Raw genomic sequence first — 22,855 nt, forward strand, 5'->3', positions numbered from 1 at the left:
TGTCCCTTAGAGTCCTGGGATGCGTAGGTTAGAGGGATTAGCGGGTAAAATATGTGGGGGTAGGGCCTGGGTGGGATTGTGGTCGGTGCAGACTCGATGGGCCGAATGGCCTCCTTCTGCACTGTAGGGTTTCTATGTTTTCTATGTTTGTTCCACCTGCAGGGCCTGTTTTAGAGTCCTATGGACCCGGACCCCAAGGTCCTTCTGATCCTCTACAGTCCTAAGAGTCTTTCCCTTTATATTGTACTCCTTCATCCCATTTGACCTGCCAAAATGGGCCACTACGCATTTATCTGGGTTGAAGTCCATCTGCCACTTCTCCGCCCAGTCTTGCATCCTATCTATGTCCCTCTGTAACTTCTGACATCCCTCCAGGCTATCCACAACCCCACCAATCTTCGTGTCGTCGGCAAACTTACCAACCCATCCCTCCACTTCCTCATCCAGGTCATTTATGAAAATGACAAACAGCAAGGGTCCCAGAACAGATCCCTGGGGCACAACACTGGGGACCGACCTCCATTTAGAAAAAAACTCATCTATACACACTCTCTGCCTCCTTTGGGCAAGCCAGTTCTGGATCCACAGGGCAGCAGCACCTTGGATCCCATGCCCTCTCACTTTTTCTAGAAGCCTTGCATGGGGGACCTGATCGAACGCCTTGCTAAAATCCATATAAACCACATCTACTGCTTTCCCTTCGTCAATGTGTTCAGTCACATTTTCGAAGAACTCCACCAGGCTCGTAAGGCACGATCTGCCTTTGACAAAACCGTGCTGAGTATTCTTGAGCATACTAAACCTCTCTAAATGCTCATAAATCCTGTCCCTCAGGATCTTCTCCATCAGCTTATCAACCACAGAGGTTAGACTCACTGGTCGGTAATTTCCTGGGCTATCCCTATTCCCCTTCTTGAAAATAGGAACCACGTCCGCAATCCTCCAGCACCTCTCCTGTCTCCATCGACGACACAAAGATCATCGCCAGTGGCTCTGCAATCTCTTCCCTTGCCTCCCACAGTAACCTGGGGTACATCCAATCCAGACACGGCGACTTATCTATCTTGATGCCATTCAAAGATTCCAGCACAACCTCTTTCTTAAAGTCCACATACTCAATCTTTTCAGTCCACCAAAAGCCTACAGTACATCCACCCAGGTCCTTTTCCTCTGTGAAAACTGAGGCAAAATACTCATTGAGCACCTCTGCCATTTCTACTGGTCCCATACAGACTTTCCCACCTTCACCTTTTATAGGCCCTATTCCTTCACGTCTCATCCTTTCACTTTTCACATATTTATAGAACACCTTAGGGTTCTCCTTAATCCTACCTGCCAAGGCCTTCTCGTGACTTCTTCTGGCTCTCCTAATTTCCTTCTTTAGTCCCTTCCTACAAGCCGTATACTCATCTAGATCGCTATCTTCGTCAAGCTCTCTGAACCTTTTGTACGCTTTCCTTTTCTTCGCGATTAGGTCCTGCGCAGCTTTCGTGCACCACAGTTCCTTTAACCTACTAACACCTCCCTGTCTGCTCAGAACGTTGTCCTGTAGAACTCTGGACATGATGTGGAGATGCCGGCGTTGGACTGGGGTGAACACAGTAAGAGTTTTAACAACACCAGGTTAAAGTCCAACAGGTTTATTTGGTAGCAAATACCATTAGCTTTCTTGCTACCAAATAAACCTGTTGGACTTTAACCTGGTGTTGTTAAAACTCTTACTGAACTCTAGACAGACATTCCTTGAAAAACTGCCACCTCTCTTCAGTACATTTCCCCGAGAATACCTCCTTCCAACTTACTCCTCTAATTTGCTGCCTTATGTCTTCATATTTCCCCTTACTCCATATAAACACTTTCCTAGCTTGCCTGATCCTCTCTTTTTCCAATGCAAGCATAAAAGAGATAGAGTTATGATCGCTATCCCCAAGATGCTCTCCCACTGAGAGATCTGACACCTGTCCATTTCTGAATGAGAAATTCCTCCTGAATACACGCAACAAATTTCTCTCCATCCAACCCTCTAATACTATGGCTGTCCCAGTCAATGTTGGCAAAATTAAAATCTCCGACTATTGCCACCCTATTTTTCTTGGAGCTATCTGTAATCTCCTTACATATTTGCTCCTCAATTTCCCGCCGACTATTTGGGGGCCTATAGTATAACCTTGTCAAAGGGATTTCCCCTTTCTTATTTCTCAGTTCTACCCATATAGACTCAGTGGCCGAACCCTCGGATATATCCCCTCTCAGTACGGCCGTGGTGCTTTCTCTAATCAAAAGTGCAACTCCCCCTCCTCTCTTACCTCCTGTTCTATCTTTCCTATCGCATCTGTACCCTGGAACATTAAGTTGCCAGTCTGTCCCTCCCTTAGCCATGTTTCAGTAATTGCTATAATATCCCAGTCCCACATACCCATCCATGCCCTGAGTTTACCTGCCTTGCCCGTCAGGCCTCTTGCATGGAAATAAATGCAGTTTAATCTGGACTTCCCTTGCCCTCTGTCTTGCTTCTGTCTGATCTGTCTGGTACTCGGATTACTGACACTGCCTTTATGAATTAATGTGCTCTCTTTAACTTCCGTGCTATCCTCAAACTTTTCTTCCATCTCCCTACTGCTGTGGATCCCACCCCCCCTGCAAAACTAGTTTAAACCCTCCCGAGTGGCTCTAGCAAATCTCCCCGCCAGGATGTTAGTTCCCCTCCAGTTCAAATGTAACCCATCCCTCTTGAACAGGTCAGCCCTTCCCCAGAAAAGATCCCAATGATCCAAAAATCTAAATCACTGCCCCCTGCACCAGCTCTCAAGCCAAGCATTCATCTGCCTAATCCTCCTATTCATACTCTCACTAGGTCGTGGCAGCGACAGTAGTCCTGAAATTACTACCTTCGAGGTCCTGCACGTTAGCCTTCTGCCTAACTCTCTATATTCACATTTCAGGACCTCATCCCTTTTCCCATGTATGTCGTTGGTACCAATATGTACAATGACCTCTGGCTGCTCACCCTCCCCCTTAAGAATGTCCTGCAATCGCTCAGAGACGTCCTTGACCCTGGCACCAGGGAGGCAACACACCATCCTGGAGTCTCGATTGCAGCCACAGAAATGGCTGTCGGTGCCTCTAACTAGCGAGTGCCCTATTACTACTGCTCGCTTGCTCTTTGCCTGACCCTTTCCCACAGCAGAACCAACTGTGGTGTCACAGGCCTGGCTACTGCTGGTATCTCCCCCTGACAGGCTATTCCCCTCAACAGCTTCCAAAATGATATACCTGTTTGAAAGGGAAATAGGCACAGGAGACTCCTGCACCACCTGCCTGCCTCTCCTAGCAGTCACCCATCTACCTGTCTGAACCTGTGGTGTGACAACCTCCCTGTAACTAGTGTCTGTCACACACTCTGCCTCCTGTATGTGCCGCAGTGCATCCACCTGCCGCTCCAACTGAACAATGTGGTCTGTGAGGAGCTGCAACTGGACACACTTCCTGCAGACAAAGTTGTCAGGGAAACTAGATTGTTCCCTTATTGCCCACATCTGGCAAGAGGAGCATGCCACTGCCCTAACTGCCCTTTTGCCCTTATATGATAAAAGAAATTGCAACTCACCTCTCCTTTGCTTGTGGTCCTCCTGCCGACTTTTTTTTTGGTGAGAGGAGGAGGGGGGAGGGCAATACTAAAGTAGTTTTTGGGGTTTAACTGTCCCTTCACAGCAGCTCCTCCACAAACCCACCTTCTGGTCACAGTGACTGCACTTATGCAAATATGACCTGCAACCGCCAATCACCTTCCCCGGTAAGTTAGTTTTATACTCAGTTACGTTCAGCTCCGCCCTCTGTTCACATTTATATTGACTGAAGGTGGAGAAGGTAGTTAAGGCGGCATACGGCACGCTTGCCTTCAGCGGCCAGGGCATTGAGTTTGAAAATTGGCAAGTCATGTTACAGCTTTATAGAACTTTCGTTAGGCTGCACTTGGAATATGGTGTTCAATTCTGGTCGCCACAGTACCAGAAGGATGTGGAGACTTTGGAGAGAGTACAGGATGTTGCCTGGTATGGAGGGCATTAGCTATGAGGAGAGGTTGGAGAAACTTGGTTTGTTCTGTGAAAAACAGATAAGAATGTTGCTTCTGCAGGAGAATCACAAGACGACTGATAAGGTATGGATAGGGTTAAACTGGCTGGGACAAAGGAAAGCCAGGACTGCAGCTTGTCACGTACACTGTGGGCGTTCACACAGAAAGTGGCGTGAAAATGGGAGATAAGGATGGGAGGGAACAGCCAAATAAGGGACAAAGTAAACATGGACGGGGACTGCCAAATTGGATAGCAAGGGCAGTAAACAAATGCAGAGTAAACCTAGGGCTTATGATAGGTGATATCGAACACCATACTGTGAGGAAGGGGAGGGATTGAGAGACACAAAGAAATTATATAAAACTATATGAAATATGCTCCAGGGTGTGCCTATTTGCTAGCCACCCGTTCTTGCAAGACCGTTAAATAAAAGTTTTTGCTACTTCAGAATTTGACTTGGAGTAAATTATTTGCAAAGTGAGCTTCGTTTCTCACAATTGGGGGCTTGTCCGGGATCGAGTCATCTCCGGCGGAGTGGTCACCGTCGACGACCGGGAAGACGCGTCCCGTTCCTTTAGAACGGTCTCGTGTTTCTCGTCGATGAACACCCCTCCCGGCTGACTGACAGAGATCTTAGGGAAGTCATTCTGAACGAGCAAGGGAAGGACAATAGGCACAGCTGCAGTCAGGTAACTCCGTGCACGGACCAAGGTAAGAAAATTGACTTTTAAGTACTGCCTTGGTGACTGGGGTGGTTTACTCGTTGTAGGGATTGTGTAAACAAGACTGACATAGTAGCCACAATAGGAAATAGGGGGGCTAAGAGTGAGTCCCCCGGGAAAAAGGAGAAGATGAATGGGGCCCCGGGAAACAGCCTCCAGAAAATCCTTTGGGACGGATGTTGAGTGATTGGGAAAACAATGAAAGTACTAAAAAGACCAGAAAATGATGATAAGATATTGTTGCTTTACGTGGACAAAGGAACCTATCCAAGCTCCGTCCGTTTTCTGGCCAAAATACGGATCGGACGAGGATTGGGTTTGTCAGATTTTAAATATTTATGTCAGCCAAAAACAACCACATAACCAAGAAGAATCTGAGTACGCCTCCTGTTGGAGACCTGATGGACACAGATTATACCCCCTGAATACAGTGAGGGAAAAAGAGGACGAGAAGCAGTCCTCTGTCCCGCCACCCTCTTGGGATGTTATAATAACGACGGGAATGATCGGAGGCGTATGAAAGTCTTAAGGGACCTGATAGTGAAGGGCATTAGGGAGGCGGTCCCCAAGTCACAGAATCTAGCTAAAGCTTTTGAAGTTCACCAGGAGAAAGATGAGGCACCCTCAGCCGTTTTACAAAAGTTACAGGACACCATGAGGAAATATTCAGGAATGGATCCTGACGGCCCGGTAGCGCAGGGACTTCTAAAAGTACACTTTGTCACCAAAGCATGGCCGGATATTCAAAAGAAAATTCAGAGGATAGAGGGGTGGAGTGAGAAACCGCTTGACGAGTTATTAAGAGAGGCACAGAAAGTGTTTGTAAGGAGAGAGGATGAAAAAGAGAAGCAGAAGGCAAAAATGATGGTGGCTACTGTAGATGAAATAGTGAAGAAAAGGGTGGAACCGACCACCAAGGGCCAAAACAGAGAGTGGCAGCATGTAAATAATAGGGGAAGAGGAAGGGGACGACCTCGAAAGGGGTCCTATAGACAGGGACAAGGACAGGAATGGGGACCCCAACAAGCGGGATGTTATCACTGTGGGAGAATGGGACATTTTAAGCGGGAGTGTCCCGAACTAAGGAGGGAAGAGCGGGCAGTGCCGCTCATGCGTTTTGAAGAAGACTAGGGGGGGTCAGGGGTTCCTGCCCCCGGGAACCCACCGGGAACCCTTGATAAATTTAGAGGTGGGACCAGATATGGAAGATGCAGTTTTCTTAGTGGACATGGGGGCATCTAGATCGTCTTTAAATTTTATACCCCGGGAAGTACGATTTACATAACGGAAATTAACAGTGTCTGGAGTAAAGGGAGAAGGGTTTGCAGTGCCTGTGTTTGAGATTATGACAATTAGATACGATGGAGGAGAAGTCAGGGGACAATTGTTGTACATTCCGGACATAGGGAGTAACCTACTGGGGAGAGACTTAATAATAATGTTGGGACTGGGAATTGGAGTACACGATCAAAGGGTAGTGATACAAATGGCTGTGCTAACGGAAGAACAAGAGAAAGAAAGACGACCGAAGGGCGATGGATGTTACCTGATGGCCGAGAAATGCTAAACAAAATGCTGATGAGGGAGATCATGGCAGTCTTACATCAGGGGAGTCATTGGGGCGTACAAGCAATGTGTGACCTGGTTTTGAGAAAGTACGGATGCAAGGGCATATACACCGTAGCTAAACAAATATGTGAGGGGTGTATAACATGCAGAAAAGTTAACAAAAAGGTGTTGAGGTGACAAGTGCCGGGAGGAAGGGAACCTGGTTTAAGACCATTCCAGAGTCTACAGGTAGACTATACCGAATTGCCTCAGGTGGGAAGGTTGAAGTACCTGTTAGTTATAGTAGACCATTTAACTGTTTGGGTGGAGTCGTATCCTCTAGCTACAGCAACAGCAGGCGGGGTGTCCAAGATAGTGCTTGAACACGTAATTCCCCGATATGGAATGGTAGAGTGCACAGATTCAGACCAAGGAAGCCATTTCACCTCTAAAGTCTTACAAGGAATAATGAAAGGACTGGAAATCTCTTGGGAGTTTCACACCCCCTGGCACCCTCCCTCCTCTGGGAGGGTCGCACGAATGAATCAGACCCTAAAAAGGCAGTTGTCCAAATTAGTGGTAGAAACCAAATTGCCCTGGACTCGGTGTCTACCAATAGCCCTGCTAAGAGTTCGGACGGCACCACGAAAGGATCTGCCATATATGGGAACGAAGGGGGATTTACCTGTCCTCGAGACTGAGGATCTGTTTTTAAAGAAGTATATACTGGGCCTGACCTCCTCTTTGTCCTTCCTCAGGAGACAGAGACTATTGGCACCGACCCCACCTCTCGAATTTGCCGTCCATCGAATCCAGCCAGGAGACTGGGTCCTGGTAAAATCGTGGAAGGAGACCAAACTACAACCGGATTGGGAGGGACCATACCAGACTCTCCTGACCACTGAGACGGCCATAAGAATGGTGGAAAGAGGTTGGACTCACGACACAAGAATCAAGGGACCCGTGAAACCCCCGGTCAGAGCAGGAACTTGGACAGCCGAACCGACGGAGGAACCTTTGAAGCTGAAACTAAAAAGACTTTGAGTTACTGTTTATACAGTGACGGCGCAAGCACGGGAAAAATAGTCTGTAAAAGTTTGTATATTGGGTCTCTCTCTCTTTAACAAACTAGGACCAGGTTAGAATGAAGTGGGGGTTGTGGTATGTGATGTTAATTTCCTTGGTGATGGGGTGGGACTACACCCCTATTGATCAGGAATGGGAAGAATCTAAGACATTCACGGTAAAGATCCCTGAAAGCTCCAACCCGCAGGTGATAGAGACAGATGCTTGTAGCCTGGTAGACTGCGGAGATGTAGAAAGTCAGAGCGAATATAGTGCCTCGGAAAAGTACCTCACTAGGGAAGGAAGCACCTGGGTAAAAACTGAAGCTGGAGCCTGGGTGAGGAGTGACTCATCAGAAATGAAAAAAAATTACAATTCTCCGAAGCCCCATTCAACCGGGTCCGTATTGTCCTGATAAGAGATGTAACCCGATATATCTAACAATCAAATGTACAAAATGACAAGAGGTGTTTGAAAAAAAGGAAAATCTGGAAAACCAAAGAGGGGGAGGTTAGAAAAACAACTGTTGGAGGGGTATACTGTGGGGAAATGAACAACAAGGTGTTTGGAATAGGGATAAAAACGGATGGGCAAGATTTCCAAGGGTGTTGTTTCCGAATAAAGGTAGAAGGGGGCGGATCAGCCAATAAAACAGGCAGTAGGGCTACCCGAATGCCACTAATACGACCCTTCGTTCCTCCCAATGACCCTGAGGTAGTGAGGGTAATGGAGGTTAAAGACCTAGCACAAACCATCGAGATAGAAACCGGATATGGGGATACAAACGCCTGGGTTGAATGAACATAGAACATAGAACAGTACAGCACAGAACAGGCCCTTCGGCCCACGATGTTGTGCCGAGCTTTATCTGAAACCAAGATCAAGCTATCCCACTCCCTATCATCCTGGTGTGCTCCATGTGCCTATCCAATAACTGCTTAAATGTTCCTAAAGTGTCTGACTCCACTATCACTGCAGGCAGTCCATTCCACACCCCAACCACTCTCTGCGTAAAGAACCTACCTCTGATATCCTTCCTATATCTCCCACCACGAACCCTATAGTTATGCCCCCTTGTAATAGCTCCATCCACCCGAGGAAATAGTCTTTGAACATTCACTCTATCTATCCCCTTCATCATTTTATAAACCTCTATTAAGTCTCCCCTCAGCCTCCTCCGCTCCAGAGAGAACAGCCCTAGCTCCCTCAACCTTTCCTCAGAAGACCTACCCTCCAAACCAGGCAGCATCCTGGTAAATCTCCACTGCACTCTTTCCAGTGCTTCCACATCCTTCTTATAGTGAGGTGACCAGAACTGCACACAATATTCCAAATGTGGTCTCACCAAGGTCCTGTACAATTGCAGCATAACCCCACGGCTCTTAAACTCAAACCCCCTGTTAATAAAAGCTAACACACTATAGGCCTTCTTCACAGCTCTATCCACTTGAGTGGCAACCTTTAGAGATCTGTGGATATGGACCCCAAGATCTCTCTGTTCCTCCACAGTCTTCAGAACCCTACCTTTGACCCTGTAATCCACATTTAAATTAGTCCTACCAAAATGAATCACCTCACATTTATCAGGGTTAAACTCCATTTGCCATTTTTCAGCCCAGCTTTGCATCCTATCCATGTCTCTTTGCAGCCTACAACAGCCCTCCACCTCATCCACTACTCCACCAATCTTGGTGTCATCAGCAAATTTACTGATCCACCCTTCAGCCCCCTCCTCCAAGTCATTAATAAAAATCACAAAGAGCAGAGGACCAAGCACTGATCCCTGTGGCACTCCGCTAGCAACCTGCCTCCAATCCAAAAATTTTTCATCCACCACCACCCTCTATCTTCGATCAGACAGCCAGTTACCGATCCAATCGGCCAACTTTCCCTCTATCCCACACCTCCTCACTTTCATCATAAGCCGACCATGGGGGACCTTATCAAACGCCTTACTAAAATCCATGTATATGACATCAACTGCCCTACCTTCATCAACACACTTAGTTACCTCCTCAAAAAATTCAATCAAATTTGTGAGACACGACTTGCCCTTCACGAATCCGTGCTGACTATCCCGGATTAATCCGCATCTTTCTAAATGGTCGTAAATCCCATCCCTAAGGACCTTTTCCATCAATTTACCAACCACCGAAGTAAGACTAACCGGTCCATAAGTACCAGGGTCATTTCTATTCCCTTTCTTAAACAGAGGAACAACATTCGCCATTCTCCAGTCCTCTGGCACCATCCCCGTGGACAGCGAGGACCCAAAGATCAAAGGAAAGAATGGATAAAGTATACTGTAAAAAGCAATTGCTATGCTTGCGCCTCTGGCAGGCCGGTAGCTCAAATAGTACTCTTTCCGCTTGGATGGGAATGTGACCGGAAGGGTATGGAGTGTATGATGGCGCTGTATCAGGACAAGACTGCCTGGGATAATAGCAGCTGCACGTCCTTGTCATTAATGTTCCCTCCCTTGAGAGAGAAAGATTTAAAGAATCCTCCTGTATTTTCTATTGCAGTAGGAAACCACACATCATGTGTGAGCCGGCAGGGTGCAAGTCTAATTTGAGACTTGGGGGAACTGAAATCCTGCACGAAAATCGAGAATGTGACTGGAACGGACAAGGGAGGGAACTATTCATCGTTGAACGTTCCTAGAGCAGACTTATGGTGGTACTGCGGAGGAAAGGTATTAAGACCTACCTTATCCCCAAAGTGGAGGGGGACGTGTGCCATTGTACAATTGGCCATCCCATTTACCCTGGCGTTTGAAAAAGAGAAGGTAATAGAAGGGAGGAATAAAAGGGAAATATCTTTTGATGATCGTATATATCTAGACTCTTTGGGTATACCAAGGGGAGTACCTGATGAATTTAAGGCTCGCAACCAGATTGCGGCGGGTTTCGAGTCCTCTCTCTTTTGGTGGGTTACGATCAACAAAAATGTAGATTGGATAAACTATATTTACTATAACCAGCAGAGGTTTATTAATTATACCAGGGATGCAGTAAAAGGCATAGCCGAACAACTAGATGCCACCAGCAGGATGGCTTGGGAGAATAGAATGGCTTTAGATATGATATTGGCTGAGAAAGGAGGTGTGTGTGTGATGCTGGGAGGAAATTGTTGCACTTTTATCCCGAACAACATGGCACCTGATGGGACAATCACTCGGGCTTTGCGGGAATTAACTACCCTTGCGGAAGAAATGGCCAAAAATTCAGGAGTAGACACATCAATCACTGGGTGGTTGGACACGTGGTTCGGGAAATGGAAAAACATAGTGGCCTCAATTTTCACCTCCCTGATAGTGGTGACCGGACTGCTGATAACGGTGGGATGCTGTATTATACCCTGTGTACGAGGGCTGATTCAGCGACTAATTGAGACAGCTCTGACAAAACAAATGTCCCTAAAGAATGATAAAGTGGAAGGTGTGTACTTGTTAGATGGCAGAGATGAAATTACAAAATTGAATGAGGCTGCCGGGATAATGCTTGAGAAGTTTGAGGCAGCCTGTGATACTTCCCGCTTGTATGCAGAAGGCAACAAGTGTGAACCAGAAAAGAAAAAGGGGGGACTGTCAAAAACAGATAAGAATGTTGCTTCTGCAGGAGAATCACAAGACAACTGATAAGGTATGGATAGGGATAAACTGGCTGGGACAAAGGAAAGCCAGGACTGCAGCTTGTCACGTACACTGTGGGTGTTCACACAGAAAGTGGCGTGAAGATGGGAGATAAGGATGGGAGGGAACAGCCAAATAAGGGACAAAGTAAACATGGACGGGGACTGCCAAATTGGATAGCAAGGGCAGTAAACAAAGGCGGAGTAAACCTAGGGCTTATGATAGGTGATATCGATAACACGAACACCAACTGTGAGGAAGGGGAGGGATTGAGAGACACAAAGAAATTATATAAAAGTATATGAAATATGCTCCAGGGTGTGCCTATTTGCTAGCCACCCGTTCTTGCAAGACCGTTAAATAAAAGTTTTTGTTACTTCAGAATTTGACTTGGAGTAAATTATTTGCAAAGTGAGCTTTGTTTCTCACAGTTCTCACTGGAGCGACAGAGGTTGAGGGGAAATCTGATAGAAGTCTACAAGATTATGAGAGGCATGGACAGAGTGGATAGTCAGAAGCTTTTTCCCAGGGTAGAAGAGTCAATTCCTAGGGGGCATAGGTTTAAGGTGTGGGGGGCAAGTTTTAAAAGAGATGTACGAGGCAGATTTTTTACACAGAGAGTAGTGAGTGCCTGGAACTCGTTGCCGGGGGAGGTAATGGAAGCGGATACGGTAGTGACTTTTAAGGGGCGTCTTGACAAGTACATGAATGAGATGGGAATAGAGGGATATGGTCCCCGGAAGGTTAGGGGTTTTTAGTTCAGTCGGGCAGCATGGTCGTTGCAGGATTGGAGGGCCAAAGGGCCTGATCCTGTGCTGTAATTTTCTTTGATAAATTTTGACCAAGACACCAGGGAGAATTCCCCTGTTCTTATTTGAAATGGAGAGGAGGCAGGTTGGGTCTCAGTTTAATTTCACATTTAAAGACATTATTCTCCAGTGTTACAGCACACCCTCAGTATTGTACCTGAGTGTTAAACTTATTTTTTCCTGGAGTGGGACTGAAACCCAAATCTCTGAGACTGAGAAGGGAGTTTGGTACCAACTGACCTCCAAATAACCTGAAATCTAAACAGATTTTTATTCTCCTTACCGCATACTGGCCAATGTTCCTGCGCTCTCAAAACAATTCTCCTCAGATACTGTTCCACCACATGGGTCGAAATTGTCATCAGATAAACTGTTAAATCGTGCTTTATAACTCCTGAAAGAGAGAGTACACAATGAAAACCGGGTAGCAGAATTAACTATGATGAACAATTTGTGCACGCAAACATCTTGGCGGTACGGCGGAAAGCACTGCTTCCAGGGACTCTGGTTCAATTCCGGCCTCAGGTGACTGACTGTGTGGGTTTCCTCCGGGTGCTCCAGTTTCCTCCCACAGTCCAAAGATGTGCGGGTTAGGTTGATTGGCCATGCTCAATTGCCCCTTAGTGTCAGGGAGATTAGTAGGGTAAATATGTGAGAGTACGTTGATAGGGCCTGGGTGGGATTGTTGTCAGTGCAGTCACGATGGGCTGAATGACTCTGTCTGCACTGTGGAGATTCTATGGTTCCGTGATCACACACATTTGGACACAGCTACCTGGACTTACAACTATCAAATGGACAGAGTTCCAGAAACTGATTTGGCTTCAGCTTTCAAAGATATCCCACCAGTTCCCAGTGAGGGAGTTCCCGGTGAGGGATTGAGGGAGCTCCTGGTGATGGGGTAAGGGAGCTCCCGGTGAGGGAGTTCTCAGTGAAAGGTTGACGGAGCTCCTGGTGAGGGAATGAAGCAGTTACCGCAGAGGGAGTGAGGGAATTCCTGATGAGGGAGTTTCCGGTGAGGGAGTGAGGGATTTCTCAGTGAGGGAATTCCCGGTGATGGGAGTGAGAGAGCTTCCAGTGATGGGAGTGAGGCAGTTCCCGCAGAGTGAGTGAGGGAATTCCCGGTGAGGGAGAGAGGGACTTCACGGTGAGAAGTGCTCAGTGACGGAGTGAGAGAGTTGTTCATGAGGAAATCAGGGAGTTCCCGGTGAGGAAGTGAGGAATTTCCCAGTGAGGGAGTGAGGGATTTCTCAGTGAGGGAGTACCCAGTGAGGGAGTGAGGGATTTCTCAATGATGGAGTTCCCAGTCATGGAGTGAGGAAGTTCCCAGTCATGGAGTGAGGGAATTCCAAGTCATGGAGTTCCCGTTGAGAAGTTCCTGGTGAGGGAGTTCTCACTCTGGGAGTGACGGAGCTCTCGGTGATGGGGTGAAGGAGGTTCCGGTCAGGGAATGAGTGACTTCTGCTTTATGGAGTGTGGTCACGGCAATGGAGTGAGGGAGTTCCCAGTGAGGAAGGGATTCTGGATGAGGGAGTGATGGAGTTCCTGCTGGTGGAGTTAGGGAGTTAGAATCATAGAATCCCTACAGTGCAGATGGAGGCCATTCTGCCCATCGAGCATAAGAACATAAGAAATAGGAGCAGGAGTAGGCCATCTAGCCCCTCGAGCCTGCCCCGCCATTCAATAAGATCATGGCTGATCTGACGTGGATCAGTACCACTTACCCGCCTGATCCCCATAACCCTTCATTCCCTTACCGATCAGGAATCCATCCATCCGCGCTTTAAACATATTCAGCGAGGTAGCTTCCACCACCTCAGTGGGCAGAGAATTCCAGAGATTCACCACCCTCTGGGAGAAGAAGTTCCTCCTCAACTCTGTCTTAAACCGACCCCCCTTTATTTTGAGGCTGTGTCCTCTAGTTTTAACTTCCTTACTAAGTGGAAAGAATCTCTCCGCCTCCACCCTATCCAGCCCCCGCATTATCTTATAAGTCTCCATAAGATCCCCCCTCATCCTTCTAAACTCCAACGAGTACAAACCCAATCTCCTCAGCCTCTCCTCATAATCCAAACCCCTCGTCTCCGGTATCAACCTGGTGAACCTTCTCTGCACTCCCTCCAATGCCAATATATCCTTCCTCATATAAGGGGACCAATACTGCACACAGTATTCCAGCTGCGGCCTCACCAATGCCCTGTACAGGTGCATCAAGACATCCCTGCTTTTATATTCTATCCCCCTCGCAATATAGGCCAACATCCCATTTGCCTTCTTGATCACCTGTTGTACCTGCAGACTGGGCTTTTGCGTCTCATGCACAAGGACCCCCAGGTCCCTTTGCACGGTAGCATGTTTTAATTTGTTTCCATTGAGATAGTAATCCCATTTGTTATTATTTCCTCCAAAGTGGATAACCTCGCATTTCTCAACGTTATACTCCATTTGCCATATCCTCGCCCACTCACTCAGCCTGTCCAAATCTCTCTGCAGATCTTCTCCGTCCTCCACACGATTCACTTTTCCACTTATCTTTGTGTCGTCTGCAAACTTCGTTACCCTACACTCCGTCCCCTCCTCCAGATCATCTATATAAATGGTAAACAGTTGCGGCCCGAGTACCGATCCCTGCGGCACGCCACTAGTTACCTTCCTCCAACCGGAAAAACACCCATTTATTCCGACTCTTTGCTTCCTGTCGGATAGCCAGTCCCCAATCCACTTTAACACACTACCCCCAACTCCGTGTGCCCTAATCTTCTTCAGCAGCCTTTTATGAGGCACCTTATCAAACGCCTTTTGGAAATCCAAAAACACCGCATCCACCGGTTCTCCTCCATCAACCGCCCTAGTCACATCTTCATAAAAATCAAACATGTTCGTCAAGCACGACTTTCCCCTCATGAATCCATGCTGCGTCTGATTGATCGAACCATTTCTATCCAGATGCCCTGCTATCTCCTCTTTAATAATGGATTCCAGCATTTTCCCTACTACAGACGTTAAGCTGACCGGCCTATAGTTACCCGCCTTTTGTCTCCTTCTTTTTTTAAACAGCGGCGTAACATTAGCCGTTTTCCAATCAACCGGCACTACCCCAGAATGCAACGAGTTTTGATAAATAATCACTAACGCATCCACTATTACCTCTGACATTTCTTTCAATACCCTGGGATGCATTCCATCCGGACCCGGGGACTTGTCCACCTTCAGTCCCATTAGTCTACCCAGCACTGCCTCTCTGGTAACATTAATTGTATTAAGTATTTCTCCTGCTGCCAACCCTCTATCGTTAATATTTGGCAAACTATTTGTGTCCTCCACCGTGAAGACCGACACAAAAAACTTATTTAAAGACTCAGCCATATCCTCATTTCCCACTATTAACTCCCCCCTCTCGTCCTCCAAGGGTCCAACATTCACTCTAGCCACTCTATTCCTTTTTATATATTTATAAAAACTTTTACTATCATTTTTTATATTAATTGCTAGCCTAGCTTCATAGTCTATCCTTCCTTTCTTTATCGCTTTCTTAGTCTCTCTTTGTTGTTTCTTAAATTTTTCCCAATCACTTGTTTCTCCACTATTTTTGGCCACTCTGTACGCAGCTGTTTTTATTTTAATACTCTCCTTTATTTCCTTCGTTATCCACGGCTGGTTCTCCCTTTTCTTACAATCCTTGTTTTTTGCTGGAATATATTTTTGCTGAGAACTGAAAAGGATCTCCTTAAAAATCCTCCACTGTTCCTCAGCTATCCTACCTGCCAGCCTGCTCTCCCAGTCTACCTTAGCCAATTCATCCCTCATCCTATCATATTTCCCTCTGTTCAAACAGAGGACACTGGTTTGGGACCAAACTTTCTCCTCTTCCATCTGAATCAGAAATTCGACCATATTGTGGTCACTAGACCCAAGAGGGTCCTTCACAATAAGATCCTTAATTCTACCTACCTCGTTACACAATACCAGATCCAAAATAGCTCGTTCCCTCGTCGGTTCCGTAACATGCTGTTCAAGGAAACTATCCCGAGCATGCACCGACTACAATCCCACAGAGGTCCTATCTCCATAACGCCACATATTTACTCGGCCAGTCCCTCTGACAATATGGGGCAATTCAGTACCTGGTGAGTTCTCGGTGATGGAGTGAGGGAGTTCACGGTGATTGAGATAGGCAATTCCTGGTGAGGGAGTTTCTGGTGATGGAATGATGGATTTATCAGTGATGGAGTTCTCGGTGAGGGAATGAGGGAGTTCATGGTTAGCGAGTGAGGGAGTTCCCAGTGAGGAAATGAGCGAGTTGCCTGTGAGGAAGTGAGTGAGTTACTGGTGAGGGAGTAAGGGTATTGCGGCAGCAGGAGTGATGGAGTTCCCGAAAAAAGAGTGAGGGAGTTCATGGTTAGTGAGGAGGGAGTTCACGGTGAGTGAATGAGGAAGTTCCTGTGAGGGAGTTCGCGGTGAGTGAGAGGGAGATCACGGTGAGTGAGAGAAGGAGTTCACAGTGAGCGAAGGAGGGAATTCACAGTGAGCGAAGGAGGGAATTCACAGTGAGCGAAGGAGGGAATTCACAGTGAGCGAAGGAGGGAATTCACAGTGAGTGAGTGAGGTCGTTCACGGTGACTAAATGAGGGAACTCACAGTGCGTGAGTGAGGGAACTTACGGTGAGTGAGTGACATAGTTCACGCTGAGTGAGCGAGGGAGTTCACAGTGAGCAAGTGAGGGAATTCACAGTGAGTGAGTGAGGGAGTTCATAGTGAGTGAGTGAGGGAGCTCACAGTGAGTGAGTGAGGGAACTCACAGTGAGTGAGTGAGGGAACTCACAGTGAGTGAGTGAGGGAACTCACAGTGAGTGAGTGAGGGAGCTCACAGTGAGTGAGTGAGGGAGCTCACAGTGAGTGAGCAAGGGAGCTCACGGTGAGTGAGCGAGGGAACTCACGGTGAGTGAGCGAGGGAGCTCACGGTGAGTGAGCGAGGGAGCTCACGGTGAGTGAGTGAGGGAGCTCACGGTGAGTGAGTGAGGGAGCTCACGGTGAGTGAGTGAGGGAGCTCACGGTGAGTGAGTGAGGGAGCTCACGGTGAGTGAGTGAGGGAGCTCATGGTGAGTGAGTGAGGGAGCTCACGGTGAGTGAGTGAGGGAGCTCACAGTGAGTGAGTGAGTGAGTGCCTGGTGAGGGAGTGGGGGACCTCTCAGTGGGGGACTTGTCGGTGAGGGAGTTTTCGGTGAGGGAGTTTTCGGTGAGGGAGTTGTCAGTAATGGAGTGAGGGAGTTGTCAGTGAGGGAGCTGTCGGTGAGGGAACTGTCGGTGAGGCAGTTGTCGGTAAGGGAGTGAGGGAGCTGTCAGTGATGGAGTGAGAGAGTTCTCGGTTAGTGAGTGAGGGAGCTCACGGTGAAGGAGTTCATGGTGAGTGAGTGAGGGAGTTCCCGGTGAGGGAGTTCCCGAAGAGGTAATGACGGAGTTTCCAACCATGGAGTGAGGGAATTCCCAGTGATGGAGTGAGGGAATTCCCGGTGAGGCGTTCAGGGTGAAGAAGTGAGGGTGTTCCAGGTGAGGGAGTTAGTGAGTTCTCGGTGATGGATGGAGGGAGTTGTCAGGGAAGGAGTGAAGATACCCCCGGTGATGGAGCGAGTGAGTTCCCACTGAGCGACTGACAGAGTTCCCAGTGATGGGGTGTGGGAGGTTCGTGTGATGGAGTGAGCAAGGTCACAGTGATGGAGTGAGTGAGGTTACGGTGCTGGAGTGAGCAAAGTCACGGTGAGTGAGTGAAGTCACGGTGAGTGAGTGAGTTCACGGGAGTGAGTGAGCGTGTTCCTGGTGAGGGAATGAGGGAATTCCCGGTGAGGGAGTTCTCAGTGGGGAAGTTCCTACTGAGGGAGTTCTCAGTGAGAGAGTTCATGGCGTATGAATGAGGGAGTTCTCGGTGATGGAGTGAGGGGGTTGTCGATGAGGGAGCTGTCGGTGAAGGAGCTGTCAGTGAGGGAGCCGTTGGTGATGGAGTGAGGGAATTTCCAGTGATGGAGTTAAGGAGTTTTCAGTAATGGAGTGAAGTAGTTCCTGCTGATGGAGTTAGTGAGTTCCCAAGAAACATGTGAGGGAGTGAGGGTATTTCTGGTGAGGGAGTTCTTAGTGAAGGAGTTCATGGTGCGTGAGATTTCAGGAATGGAGTGAGGGAGTTCCCAGTGAGGGAGTGCCCGGTGAGGGAGTTTCTGGGAAAAGAGTGAGGGACTTCCCGGTGAGGTAGTGAGGGAGTTTCAGACCATGGAGTGAGGGAATTAATGGTGATGGAGTGAGGAAATTCACAGTGATCGAGTGTGGGAATTCCCGGTGAGGAGTTCAGGGTGAGGGAGTGAGTTATCGCTGAGCAAGTGACGGAGTTCCTGGTGATGGGGTGAGGGAAGTCCAAGTGAGAGAGTTCCGGGTGAGGGAGTTCCTGCTGATGGAGTTCGGAAGTTCTCGGTCAAGGATGGAGGGAGTTGCCAGAGAAGGGTGTGAGGGATTTTCAGTGAGGAAATTCTCGGTGATGGAGTGAGGGAGTTCTCGGTGATGGAGTGAAGGAGTTCTCGGTGATGGAGTGAGGGAGTTTTCGGTGATGGAGTGAAGGAGTTCTTGTAGAGTGAGTGAGGGGGTTCATGGTGAGTGAGTGAGGGAGTTCATAGTGAGTGAGTGAGTGAGGGAGTTCACGGTGAGTGAATGAGGGAGTTCACAGTGACTGAGTTCCTGGTGAGGGAGTCCTGGTGGGGAGTTCCCGGTGAGGGAGTGCCTGTGAGGGAGCTCCCGGGAAAAGTGTGAGGGAGTTCCCGATGAGGTAATGAGGGAGTTTCCAGACATGGAGTGAGAGAATTCACGGCGATGGAGTGAGGGAATTCCTGGTGAGGAGTTCAGGGTGAGGAAGTGAAGGTGTTCCAGGGAGTTAGTGAGTTCTCGATGATGGAAGGAGGGAGTTGTCAGGAAAGGAGTGAGGGTACTCCCGGTGATGGAGTGAGTGAGTTCTCGCTGAGCGAGTGACGGAGTTCCCAGTGATGAGGTCTGGGAGGTCACGGTAAGTGAGAGAACTCACGGTGAGTGAGAGAGGGAGTTTATGGTGAGTGATGAGTGAGGGAGTTCACGGTGAGTGAGTGAGTTCCTAGTGAGGGAGTTCCCAGTGAGGGAGTGCCCAGTGAAGGAGTGAGGGAGTTCCTGGGAAAAGAGTGAGAGAGTTCCCAGTCAGGTAATGAGGGAGTTTCTGACCATGGAGTGAGGGAATTCACAGTGATGGAGTAAGGGATTTCACGGTGAGGAGTTCAGGGTGAGGGAGTGAATGAGTTCTTACTGAGCGAGTGACGGAGTTCCCTGTGATGAGGTGAGGGAGGTCCGGATGAGAGAGTGAGCAAGGTCACGGTGATGAAGTGTTTGAGGTGATGGAGTGGGGGAGTTTCAGGTGAGGGAGTTTCCCATTTAGGGAGTTCCAGGTGAAGGAGTTAGTGAGTTCTCAGTGATGTGGGGTGAGAGTTGCCAGGAAAGGAGTGAGGGTACTCCCGGTGATGGAGTGAGAGAGTTCCAGATGAGGGAGTGAGGGAGTTCTGGGTGAGGGAGTTGATGAGTTTTCGGTGATGGATGGAGGGAATTGCCAGGAAAGGAGTGAGGGAGTGAGGGTACTCCCAGTGAGGGAGTTCTTGGTGATGGAGTGAAGGAGTTCCTGGTCTTGGAATGACAGAATTCATGGTGATGGAGTGAGAGAGTTCCCAGTGATGGAGTGAGGGTGTTCCCGGTAATGGAATAGAACATAGAACATAGAAAAGCGACAGCACAGGTTGCGCCGAACAAGTTGCGCCGAACAATTTCCTTACCTTCTAGGCTCATTTATAACCCTCTATCTTACTAACCTCCATGAACCTATCCAAAAGTCTCTTCAAAGACTCAATCGAATCCGCTTCCACCACCACTACCGGCAGCCGATTCCACGCACCCACCACCCTCTGAGTGAAAAACTTACCCCTAACATCTCCTCTGTCCCTACTCCCCAGCACCCTAAACCTGTGGCCTCTCGTGACAACCATTTCAGCCCTGGGTAAAAGCCTCCGAGAATCCACTCTATCAATACCTCTCAACATCTTATACACCTCTATCAGGTCACCTCTCATCCTTCGCCTCTCCAAGGAGAATAGACCTAGCTCTCTCAACCTATCCTCATAAGGCATACCATTTAATCCCGGCAACATCCTCGTAAATCTCCTCTGCACCCGTTCTAAGGCTTTCACATCCTTTCTGTAATGAGGCGACCAGAACTGGGCACAGTACTCCAGGTGGAGTCTGACCAGGGTCCTATACAGCTGCAGCATTATCTGCCGATTTCTAAACTCAATTCCTCTATTGATGAAGGCCAGTATTCCATACGCCTTCTTAACCACAGCCTCTACCTGCGATGCTGCTTTGAACCCAGACCCCAAGATCCCTCTGTTCTTCCACACTGCCAAACGTCTTACCCTTAATATTATATTCTTCCATCCTATTTGACCTGCAAAAATGAACCACCACACACTTATCTGGGTTGAAGTCCATCTGCCACTTCTCCGCCCAGTCTTGCATGAGGGAATGAGGGACTTTCCTGTGAGGGAGGGAGTGAGGGTTTTCCCGGTGAGGGAGTGAGGGTTTTCCTGGTGAGGGAGTGAAGGAGTTCTTGATGAGGGAGTGAGGGAGTTCTTGTTGAGGGAATTCCCAGTGAGGTAGTGGGGGAATTCCTGGGCATGGAGTGAGGGAATTCATGGGGATGGAGTGAGGGAATTCACAGTGATGGAGTGAGAAAATTCATGATGATGAAGTGGGGGAGTTCCCGGTGAAGAGTTCACGGTGAGGGAGTGAGTGAGTTCTCGCTGAGTGAGTGATGGAGTTCCCAGTGATAGGGTGAGGGAGGTCCCAGTGAGAGACTGAGTTCGCTCGCTGTAAAGGAGTGACTGAGTCCCTGCTGATGGAGTTAGGGAGTTCTTGGTGATGAAGTGAGGGAGTTACCGGGAAAGAAGTGAGAGAGTGAGGGTATTTCTGGTGAGGGAGTTTTTGGTGAGGGAGTTCTTAGTGAGAGAGGTCCCAGTGAGGGAATGAGGGAGGTCCCAGCGAGGGAATGAGGGAGTTCCCAGTGAGGGAGTTCACGGTGCGTGAGTGAGGGAATTACCAATGAGGGAGATTGTGATGACAGAGAGGGGGAGGCTTCCAGTGAGGGAGTTTCCAGTGAAGGAGTGAGGGAGTTTCTGGTGAGTAGGTTTCGGTTGAGGGAGTTTCGGTGAGGGAGTAAAGGAGTTCCCGGTGAGGGAATGAAGGAGTTCCTAGTGAGAGAGTGAAGGAGTTCATGGTGTGAGAGTGGGGGAGTTATAGTTGAGGGAATAAGGGAGTTTCCGGTGAGCAGGGTTCTCGGTAATGAAGTGAGGACGTTCACGGTGAGTGTGTAAACGAGTTTTCGGTAATGGGTGAGGGAGTTCTGGGTGAAGGAGTGAGGGAGCTCCCAGTGAGGGTGGTGTGGATGAAAGAGTGAGGGACTTCCCAGTGAAGGAGTGAGTGTTTTCCCAGTCAGGGAGTACGGGAGCTCCCGGTGAGAGAGTTCTTGGTGATGGAGTGAGAGAGTTCTTTGAATCATAGAATCCCTACAGGATAGAAGGAGGCCATTCGGCCCATTGAGTCTGTACCTTCCACAATCCCACCCAGGCCCTATTCCTGTAACCCTGCTACTACTATTGCTAACCCTTCCACCTGGTGGAATATTCTCTGTAAACATATTTCTTCTTGAATATTACCCTGCTTATCCCCCTGACAATAAGGGTCAATTTAGCATGGCCAATCAACCTAACCCGCACATCTTTGGACTGTGGAAGGAAACCGGAGCACCCGGAGGAAACCCACGCAGACACGGGGAGAATGTGCAAACTCCACACAGATAGCAACCGAGGCTGGAATTGAACCCGGGTCTCTGGCGCTGTGAGGCAGCAGTACTAACCACTGAGCCACTGTGGGAGTGGGAGCTCCCGGTGACGGAGCTCCCGGTGACGGAGCGCGGGAGCTCCCGGTGACGGAGCGCGGGAGCTCCCGGTGACGGAGCGCGGGAGCTCCCGGTGACGGAGCGCGGGAGCTCCCGGTGACGGAGCGCGGGAGCTCCCGGTGACGGAGCGCGGGAGCTCCCGGTGACGGAGCGCGGGAGCTCCCGGTGACGGAGCGCGGGAGCTCCCGGTGACGGAGCGCGGGAGCTCCCGGTGACAGAGGTGGGAGCTCTTGGTGACGGAGCGTGGGAGCTCCCAGTGACAGAGGTGGGAGCTCCCGGTGACGGAGCGCGGGAGCTCCCGGTGACAGAGGTGGGAGCTCTTGGTGACGGAGCGTGGGAGCTCCCAGTGACAGAGGGTGGGAGCTTCTGGTGACGGAGCATGGTAGCTCCCGGTGACGGAGAGTGGGAGCTCCCGGTGACGGAGGGTGGGTGCCCCCGGTGATGGAGCGTGAGAGCTCCGATGATGGCGTGAGGGAGTACTCGGTGTTGGAGTTCCCAGTGATGGAGTGAGGGAGTTACCGGGAAAAGAGTGGGGGAGTGAGGGTATTCTCAGTGAGGGAATGAAGGAGTTCTGGGATAGGAGTGAGGGAATGAGGGTATTTCCGGTGAGGGAGTGAAGGTATTCCCAGTGAGGGTGTTTTTAGTTTGGGATTCTCGGTGAGGGAGTGTGGGAGCTCCTGGTGATGGAGTGTGGGAGCTCATGGTGAGGGAGTTCCCAGTCATGGAGAGAGGGATTTCCCAGTCCTGGAGTGACAGAATTCACCGTGATGGGAGTGAGGGAGTTCCCAGCGAGGAGTTCACAGTAAGGTTAATCCTGGTGAGGGAGTTCCGAGTGAGGGAGTTCGCTGTCATGCAGTGAGGGAATTGACGGTGATGGAATGATGAGGGAGTGAGGCAGGAGTTGCCTGTGGAGGAACTCTGCTGGGGAGCTGATTAATATCTCTGCAGTTAGATTGCAGACAGCAGTCTGCTGTGGATTGATGTATTTGTGATGCTGT

The 22,855-nt window shown here is 49.0% G+C and overlaps 1 protein-coding gene across 1 annotated transcript in view; it reads right to left on the reverse strand.

Moving 5' to 3' along the window:
• Positions 1-22,855, reverse strand: part of LOC144492779 (nitric oxide synthase 1-like) — a 342,106-nt gene that overhangs the window by 189,406 nt on the left and 129,845 nt on the right. Inside the window, exon 15 of the mRNA XM_078211199.1 lies at positions 12,138-12,248. Coding sequence (XP_078067325.1) covers positions 12,138-12,248 — 111 coding nt within the window. The remainder of the gene's footprint in view (positions 1-12,137; positions 12,249-22,855) is intronic.

This window comes from Mustelus asterias, chromosome 4 (genome assembly GCF_964213995.1).
Source record: "Mustelus asterias chromosome 4, sMusAst1.hap1.1, whole genome shotgun sequence".
Classification (NCBI taxonomy): domain Eukaryota; kingdom Metazoa; phylum Chordata; class Chondrichthyes; order Carcharhiniformes; family Triakidae; genus Mustelus; species Mustelus asterias.